The sequence below is a fragment of the Adelges cooleyi genome, unplaced genomic scaffold, assembly GCF_023614345.1.
Source record: "Adelges cooleyi isolate 19-005CV unplaced genomic scaffold, UGA_ACOO_1.1 ACOO_flye_CR_arks_rails_tigmint_CR_PRNA_9, whole genome shotgun sequence".
In the NCBI taxonomy this organism is placed as follows: Eukaryota; Metazoa; Arthropoda; class Insecta; order Hemiptera; family Adelgidae; genus Adelges; species Adelges cooleyi.
In genome coordinates, this window is record NW_026096579.1 from 7,619,060 (window position 1) to 7,629,144 (window position 10,085).

A 10,085-nucleotide genomic window follows, 5' to 3' on the forward strand; every position below is an offset into this window, starting at 1 on the left:
GCTGAAGCCGTATCGGAGTAACAAATTCAAACACAAAAATCGCACTTTTTACAAGAAACCCTGTAATATACAATAAACGTTATAACAACAATAAATTATTATCCTTAACGTTTCTGTTGTATTTGTGACGTTTCACCCATAATACGTTAATTTTGTACCTAGTATTTTTATTTTATTCAAATATTTTTGTTGATGTAAGAATCCTAATAGAGCAGTTAGGGTGAAGGAAGGTATTTTCGTGGCATAAGCAATTTCGTGATATAGTTTGTTGATCGTATCGCGTAATTCCCTATTAAAAAATTGTCTTGAAAATCACACTGATTCTTAAAATAACTGTGTTTTAAGAATCAGTGTGATTTTCAAGACAATTTTCTAATAGAGAATTACGCAATACGATCAACAAACTATATCACGAAATTGCTTATGCCACGAAAATACCTTCCTTCACCCTACTTAGTTTACTAAATGACAACACATGTAAAATATTATTCGTAAATAAGTTCAACTATAATTTTGATTTCTACGCTGTTTATTAAATTTCTTTATTTTAGTAACTAATTGGAAATAAATATCTATTAACGATATAATACAAGCTACAAAAAAGTTTAATCTCTAGCTATAATTATTATTTAGTTTGCCTTCACAATTAATAGAATAATATAAAGTTGTAAAGTAAAACTCGAACTTTATACATTTACATATGTGATCCAACCAAACCGATAAGCCGTCAAATCTATTAATTTGGCATTGTATAATAATTCAAAGCTCTGGTAATCGTTTTAGATTAAATAAAATTAATATTGGGTACTTAACCATTTGTTAACCATTACTACTTTTGCTGATTACCATATCATTTTAAACTCGTTATTATATCGGTACCATATTACGTACGTTATTCCATTTTTAGTATTTTATTATCGTTAAAATTGTTATAAATTATGTTATTGTCGTATCTGAAACATAATATAGTCTAAAAACCCGTAAAAGTAATGTGTGTACACTAAAAGTCATACATATATACAGCGTGATCCAACTAGTGTAAGACACTCGTTTTCTCTGAAAATATGAATACTTTAAGAATTTTTTTATTCTTAACTTTTAGATACATATTTCAATATTTAGAATTTTTTTATCTTCAACCGTTATATGTAAAACAAGTATCGCATTTGGTTTTTTAAATGGCAACGTATGTTTTTAATTTTATAAATCTGTAGACAAAATTTAAAAAAAATGTTTTAATTTTATATCGTACTTTTCAACTATATGTTTGATTGTTACTACTTTACAAAGGTTTGAATTTAAAATTAATATTTGTTGGGTTAAATAAAACAGTAGCACGTCTATTTGCCATTAAATAATAATACTGATCCCTATCAGTAATACTGTCACCGATAATCAGACATAAATAACTATTGTCTATTATTATCTGGTTATCGGTTTTATCGACGGGGTTGATAATAATATTTAATATCATTTAATATGCTACCAGTGCTAAAATCCCAAATGAATATGGATCAAAATTACATTAATAACAGATTGATGAAAATTAGAAATTCAAACGCTAAAATTTGTTTAACAATTTTTTCTACAGATTTATAAAATTAAAAACATACATTCCCATTTAAAAAACCAAATGCGATACTTATTTTACATATAAGGGTTGAAAATAAAAATATTCTAAACATTGAAAAATAAAGTAAAATATGAACCATAAGAATGGGGGAAAAAATTCAATATATTAATATTTTCCAAGAAAATAAGTCTACGCTAGATGGATCACCCTGTATATATATATATACAAAAAAAAATGAACTAGCTGTGCAATAAATGAACATAGTTACATTGCAAAAACCTATTGGATTTTGATTTTTCGGTCGAAATTAAAGTCTCAAGAAGAACATATAGTTTGAAAAGTTGATCATTTCGACTATTGTCTAAGAAATTCAGCTCAAAAATTATTGTAAGTATTTCAATCAAACTCTAAAAATTGAAATTATTTAGCTATTTGAACCAAAATTTTTAGTATAGGAAAACAGTAAGAATTTTTTTTATTAGTAGTCATTTTTTCATGGTGTTATACCAACGTTCATTTACAACGTGTTTGAGAGTTAGGTGTTCTTATATTTTTTACTAAAACGGATACAAGTATTGCATTTTACACTATCCACATTTCGAAGAGAATTCTAAAATAGATTTTTAATATATACATTATTTGGCTTTATGTAAACTTTAGAGTGTAGAAAAAAACCATTTACAAAAACTTTCACAATTCCTCACAAAAGTAGCGTTTCGGTGTATACAAACCTAAATTTAAAAAAAAAATTAATATTCAGCAATATGTTATAGATTTTATATATCATAACTAAAATAATTTAAAAACTACAAAAATGAAATAAAATAAAATGTTGTAGGGAATAAAACTCTGCATAATATACGTGTCCAATTTTATTTGTTTTAATTTTGTAGTATTGAAATTTTTTTAGTTATGATAAATGTTTAAATAATTTTGCCAAATATTGATTTTTTGTGTTAGGACAGAGAAAATATTTATTTAAAATTCATTTTTTTTCTCTACCGCAATCCATTCTCTTAAGTCTGTAGGTCTTCATTAGGGGCACTAACAAGAATTTTTGCCAAAAAAAAAGATCTAACACGCTATACAAAATAATCAGTTTGACGGTTTAGGAAATATCATGGTTTAGTTATAAAAATAAATTATTTCTATATTTATCATACAGTCTCGCAAAACCAAAACCTTCTCATCTAGCCACCGGAGGTAATTGTGACTTATATAAATTGATTTTATGTTTATTATTAATTGCAGATTAAAATGAAACTTTTCTATTTTGTAATTACATTTGTCCTCGTAAAAGTTTCAGCAAATGATGAAAGTAATTATTTCATTTTCACAATTACCAACTTAAAAGAGTTATATTTAGAAAAAAATTCAATACTTTTTTACAGCGAACTATAAGAAGGTTGTTTTCCTTACAAGTTAGTAATTTTTTTTTTTATAAAGTTATTAAATTTCCTGTTTTTACTACATATTTTAAAATTATGTATTACAGATGTAGCTATCGAAGATGCGTATAATGAGACCATTTTAATTGAAGGAAACAACTTTGTAATAAGTAAGATATATTTACAACTAATATTGGTGTGTTCCTAAGTATTTTGTTATGTTTACCTAGTTGTTAAGTTATCTGTAAATTAAAATGTAAAGTTTCTATAACTAGTTTAATAAAGTACATCCGGTATGCAGAACCAGTGTACGGAACATTATATTTAAAGTATCGATTTCTGATAATATAACCGAAGGAGTAGCGTTTAGATTAATTGCCACATCCTAATCATGGATTAATTTTTTTCTATTATAAGATGTATATGATACCTACATTAATTTTATTTCAATCTTTTATTATAGCCTTAATCCTTGTTTGCTTATTCTAGAGGGATTGGAGCATGTAATTGAAAAAATGGTTGATGATGAAGATTCTTACAAGTGTTTCGGTAGCATAATTATTGTAATATTAAAGTTAAAAAATAAAATCATAAATGTAGAAAAAAATATATGAAAATTGCAACTAATATTTATCTAGTTATTGCTGAGAAAAGTTTATTATATTTATTTTTACTTTGACCTTCTTCTTCCAATTTATAAATATAAAATGTAATAATTTATAGTAGCAAATTAAATCTAATATCCTTAATTTATATAATGTCGATTTCAGCACAATTTAATTTGATGATCGCTGTACCGGGTAATAGCTTTTGTTGAATTTTATGAAAATATTTCCAACATTTTATTCCTATTAAATTTTCTAAAAAAAATCCATCGTAATGAATATCATATGACACACAATTCTTCCTAATTACTTATAAACGTGTTTTTTCTATACCTTGAGCTTTGTCTTTGTGTTAAATAATAGAAAATTAAAAGGAATATCATTTATAATTTATGTAATGTTCATTTCAGAAAAATTGGAACTTAGCAACCATATACCAAGTAATAATTTTCAATGCACATTATAGGAGTGTTTCCGCCAAATTGTTTGATATTATTTATGAACAAAAGAATTTTTTAGAATCCGGCTTGGGTCCCTTTTTCCTAGTGCATAGAACCACATTTTTGTATTTCATAATAAATATATCTAACGCATATTTATTATTTTTAAGTAATTTGTAAATAATCATATGTACCTATTGACAAATACCATTAGGACATATTGTTTTCAATCAAAATAATTATGTGGATAGATAAAAATACTTTTTGTTTTAAGTTTTAGCGGTTGGTATGCAATACCCGTATTCTAACCGACAAGGAATAACAACTACAAGAAGTAAATATAAATTTAAGAAATGAATAATAGTACATTTTTGTAGATTGAAATCGATTAAAAGCTTAATGTCATAAACTTATATATATGCCATAAGATTTTTGTTTTACTTTCAGGATGGAATACCGCTCATCCAATGCAGTACAAAAGTACATATTAGTGTCATACACAAGTAATATGTAGGTAAATTAAAATATATTTTGTTTTACATTTTAGGATGCATGCAATACCAAAATACTATGCAGCAAGAAATAAAAAATATATTAAGTAAATATAACATTAAACAAATTAATAATTATAAATATTTGTAGTCAAAAATATATGTATGCTTATGCTTAAGCTTATGGTAATTATTGAAAATATTAAATATACCGTTCATTTAAATGTTGCTATTAGAAATAAATTAACATTTATCCAATAATATTTTGCATAGATTAATTGGTCTAAATTATCTTAATTTTAGAGTGACTGTTATGTTTATGATATAATATAAAATGTATAGCTGGGTTTTATTAACTGTATAATGATTTGATGATTGATGTATTTGTTACAGACATTAATCAACCCGTAGTTGATGCATACCATGGTAATTACGAATATTTCCATACTCGTTATAATAAGTTAAGTTATAATAAGTTCTTTTGGATTACAAGTATAGAAAAAATAAGTTTTAATACTAATGACAGGTTGTACAAAAAATAGTTATATCACAATACTTTTAAATGTAATACAATTTTTTATCACGACCAACTAAAATATGTTTGATTTTTATTACTTCTTTGCAACACGTCATTTAAGAATTTTTACAGATTTTAGAAGCTTAGATTTAACAGTCCTTGCAGATAAGAGAAGACGTCTTGTTAAAAAAGCATTAAAAAATATATTCAGACGTAAATTAGGTAAATATTAATAAGGGGTTGTATGAGTTTTAAACCATTAACATATTTATATATTATATACGATTATAAATATTTTTTGTAAGGTATTTAATAGGAATAATTGACATAATAATCCTATAAACATACTATAAACAAATATTAACATCCATTTTGATGATTTTCGGATATATCCACGGTATTATTCTTTTTGGTCGACGTTTTGAACTCATTGCAGAGTTCGAAACGTCGACCTAAAAATACTAACGTGGATATGTCCGAAAATCAGCAAAATGGAATTTCAATTCACGAAAGCTTTAACGCATTCATAAATATGAACATGAAAAAAACCTATTATTTTGTTTTAATTTTAGGACCCATGTATGAACAGTTTGTACTGCAACTAGAAATTAGAGATACATCAAGTAAATATAAAATTAAAAAAGTGGTACTTATACATATTTGTAGTTCTAAAAAAGAACAACTAAAATCGATTTTAAGCTTGAAGCCATAAAGCTTTATGCCGATAGTTTGTGGGATACCTAGGCTCTTGGTAGCAGAAAACTAAAAATAAATATGTGAGGGGTAAGGGACGTTTTGTTCCGAGAATCTATCAATCAGGGTTAAAAAACTTATTTAAGATAAAACTATAATGTTATTTGGTTAAGGGCACATTATTTCTTTTCAACACAGTAATTTCATAATTATTTTCGTAGATTTGGTAGGCTCAAATTTGGCAACCCTTATACAAGGGAGAAGAATTACTGGAACATCTTTAGAAAATACAATCAGACGACGTGTATTAGGTAAATTTTAATTTGAAGTTTTATTGGTGACTGTTAAATTATATAATATAAATACACCTGGTTTTATTAACTACATTTCGATTTGATTACATTTCTGTATTTATTACAGAAACTGAAAATACTGAAGTTGTCGAAGACCAAAGTAATTGCGAACTTTTCATAAGTTGTAAATAGTCTTAAGAGCTTGTTTTAGAAATGAAATTTGCTTAATTTTATTTTTACCAAGATGTCACAGAGTAGTTACTAATAAGCTAATTTTAGCAAATAAAAACAGACAATTATTATTTTTCAGATGAATCTGTACATGATTACTCTTTATTACCGTTGTGTCGGTTGATGGGATTATACTTGAGCACACTATTTCCAACACCATACATAAAAAGAATTCGGATTGACCCCGATGATATTACTTGTACTCTGGATGATGGAACTATAGAAAGAAAATTCAAAAAAATCAATGGTGTATGGTCGCAAATAAGCTCAACTACTCGAGGAGCTAATAACAGAATTTAGACCATGAATCGATGCTATATCTTCTAAAATTGTATTTTAATATTGTTATTTAATTGTTATAATATTTTCATAATGCACTAATATTCTTTTTTCTATTGCATTAATAGCTGACAATTCATTTCATTTATTTCATAATAAAATGTTTTACTCACAGTTATAATCACATTTGTTACTTATGTGTAGATTTAAACATATACTTAATACTTTTTACCTTATTATACAGAATATAATTAGAAACATTTTGAAAAATTAAAATGTTCCTACCCTCATAATCATTTATCATACATCGCCATCTGTAGCTATTTCTTTGACTTTATTTATTCCTAGTAAGTTGTGCGCCAAAACTTGGAAGTCATTCGATTATTTTAGATATATTTTTACTATTCTTATTGAATTTAAGTGCGTTACAGGTGCTGAAAGACGCAAAAGTCACTAACTATAGCCAGCTTTTAAAATTTGAATATGTCAAATTAAGTTTACCTTTATTTCTAAGTTGTTATGAGGTGTTAATTTTAATGTACATTTTTTTTTTTTTTAGTTAGATGCAGGTATTTTGAAAGGATGACTTCCTGCAATACGCATAGAGCTTCAATATTTGATTATAAAAACAAAATAAACAAAAAATTGGTTCAACAGTAGTTTTTGAAGATGTTTCAATGGCCCAATTACCCAAGGAGAAGAAGAAAATGATAATATTATTCAAATATTCCATATAATAAACTAGAATTTTTTTGAAAACTAGAAGAACCAGGGGCGGATTTGGGTAAACTAGCCCACACTACGGGTAGGTTAGAATTTGTTTTTAGAAATTTGCAACATTTAACCTAACCTAACCGGAAAGGGGGGAAGGTTGTCGAAATTTGGTTTTTTTAAGTGCAATTTTGCTGATAAAACTTTTTATATTTAAAATAGTTTATAATAAATTAAAAATATTTTCGAAACACATACCTACAATTTTAGCACTTGTGCACATAATTGTTTAGTACATTTTTTTTTAAGTACCATCGATAAATATTCACAAACCAAGTATTTAATTTAAGCCATCATTAAGGCTAATAAAGTATTTAATTTCAACAGAAAATGACGTCTATCTAACAGCAAAATAATACATACAATTTTCAATTTTCAAATTTTTCATTTTTTTTTTTGTGCACAACAAGAAACACTACGACAATGAGATTACTTTAAAGAAAATAAGCGTTTTAAGTAGAGCTGAGACCTCGAACCGAATTTTTCTATTATTCGAATTTTTCGAATAATCGAATAATACTATTCGTATGAAAATAATTCGAATATTCGAATAGTAATCGAATAATTCGAATAATTCGAATAGATCAAAAACACCTTAGTTGTCTCTTAATTATTATTTTTTTTTAATCTAATTAATCCTGCAAAGAAAATGATAAAATATTTGAATATTTAAAAAATCAGATCGAATATTCGAATAACCCATCGAATATTCGAATAAAAAATTCGAATATTCGTTATAGCCATTACTATTTTTGATGGATTTGATTACTTAGTCACTTTTAATTAATTATTACATCGATATCATGTACGGTATTCAAATTTTAGTAAATCATTATCGTCAAAATATTATAACCGTATCCGGGACATATAGTTTAAGCTCCGCGTCAAAGTAATGTATGTACACCATAAGTCATATAAAAAAAAAAATGTTTAGCTGTACAAATAAATTAATAAAGCAACACTGCAATAACTTAGTAGATTCTGATTTTTTAGGTAAAAAATAAGCCCATCAATAAGTCACGAAAAGAAAATTTAATTTCAAAATCTGATCAAGTCGATTATTGACTAAGAAATTCTATCAGCTCAACATGTACGGTAAGTATTTTAATAAAACTCTAAAAATTGTAACTGATTAGCTAATTATTGAATATATAGCTTATTGATTTAAAAGTTGTAGTGTGAAAAAAACTAGTAAAAGTATTTTTTATTGATAGTTTTTTTTATGGGGTCTTAACAGCAAAAATTATGTAGATTTTATCCAAAATAACTAAAAAAAATTAAAAATTCATCATGGGTTATTTAAAAAGCATTATGCGTATTCAAGTTTAAAATTTATTTTGAAAAAAAATGTAAATAATGTCCCTTCTTAAAATCTGACATTAGTAACAAAATTTTGTAAAATTCTTTTTTCTATTTTGTATTTTGTATAGTGTAACCTAACTTTTATAATATGATATATAAATAGCTAACAGAGAATAATTTCTTATTTTTGTATATCTTCATTAGGGCGGCCAAATAAAGTGTCTTTTAAGTTCGAATTCTACCTTGCTATACAAAAAAATCAGTTCTAGCGGTCTAGGATATATTTTGTCCAGTAAAAACATTTACACATATATATATTAATTATTTAAAAAACAGTTCCACAAAACCAATTCATTCTCATATTGGCACTAGAGGTGACTGTAACTAACATAAATAGATTTTATGTTTATTATTTTTTTTTGCAGTTACAATAAAACTTTTCTGTTTTTTATTTACATTTTTCCTTGTAAATGTTTCGGCAAATGATGAAGGTAATTTTTTTTTTCACAATTACCAACTTGAAAAATAATTTTACAGCAACATATAAAAAGTTTGTTCTTCTTACAAGTCAGTAATATTTTTTTTTTTTTTTTTAAAAGTTTTGTAAGTTTTAAAATACACTATTTGTACACATATTTTTAAAAAATGTATTACCTACAGATGCAGCCATCGAGCTTGCGTACAATAAGAATGATTTTATTGTAGGAGATAATTGTAGAGCAAATTATTTTTCAAATGTATAAGTTTACTAAGTTGGTAATTGTGAAAAAAAAAATTACTTTCATCATTTGCCGAAACATTTACTTTAGTATTACTATAATAAATAATATTAATAGTATTTTTATTATTATTATGATTGGGTATTTATTATATAGTATTATTATTATTCTAATAAATACGGTATAGGGCACACATAATGAAATAAGTACAGAGCTGACCTGTAGCTAGGTACACATCTTTCACCAAATATTTTGTTGATGTTTTTAAATTTAGTTAGGTTAAATGAAAACGCCTTTCCATTGAAGCCAAAATTAGTTCACTTTTCTGTCACCAGGAGGCGCAACTGGGAGCCAGAGTTTAACACCTACTACTTATATGCGAGAGGAAAAGGGCAAAAGGGACCATTTTTTGCGAGAATTCAAAATACAGGAGAGATCAAAACATCAATCAGATAAAAATATTATGTTTTTTGGTTAAGGGCACTTTACTTGGTTATGTTTCATTAAGTATGTAAAATGTAAAATTAGCAACATTTTTAAACTTTAGACCGTTTTTTTCTCAAAAAAACATTTTTTTGGAAAACATATATAACATGACCAATTTTCAAGAGAGGAGAACTAATCTGTTCTCAAAATGTTTTGAATCTAGAGGAGAATTTAAAGTTCCCTTTTCGCCTCACATTTGTTTAATGCATACATTTTTTATGATCCTTCGGAATATAATATAAGCCGTTTATTCAAACACCTATTGCACCTAATGATTTAATGCTTGATTTATTTGTT

The 10,085-nt window shown here is 25.8% G+C and overlaps 1 protein-coding gene across 1 annotated transcript; it reads left to right on the plus strand.

The window, feature by feature from the left end:
* The first annotated feature begins 5,151 nt into the window (after window positions 1-5,151).
* LOC126846204 (uncharacterized) lies at window positions 5,152-6,531 on the plus strand. The gene is made up of 5 exons (XM_050585452.1): window positions 5,152-5,236; window positions 5,587-5,637; window positions 5,929-6,018; window positions 6,128-6,160; window positions 6,311-6,531. Exons 2-5 carry the CDS (start codon window positions 5,592-5,594, stop codon window positions 6,529-6,531), a joined length of 390 nt encoding a protein of 129 aa, XP_050441409.1. The 5' UTR covers window positions 5,152-5,236; window positions 5,587-5,591.
* Window positions 6,532-10,085: the final 3,554 nt, after the last annotated feature.

Coding starts and splice junctions, on each gene's coding strand:
- LOC126846204 (XM_050585452.1), top strand. CDS start 5,592: ATGTATGAACAGTTTGTACTGCAACTAGAAATTAGAGATACATCAA. Junction 5,638..5,928: donor AGAAATTAGAGATACATCAA/GTAAATATAAAA, acceptor TTATTTTCGTAG/ATTTGGTAGGCTCAAATTTG. Junction 6,019..6,127: donor AATCAGACGACGTGTATTAG/GTAAATTTTAAT, acceptor TATTTATTACAG/AAACTGAAAATACTGAAGTT.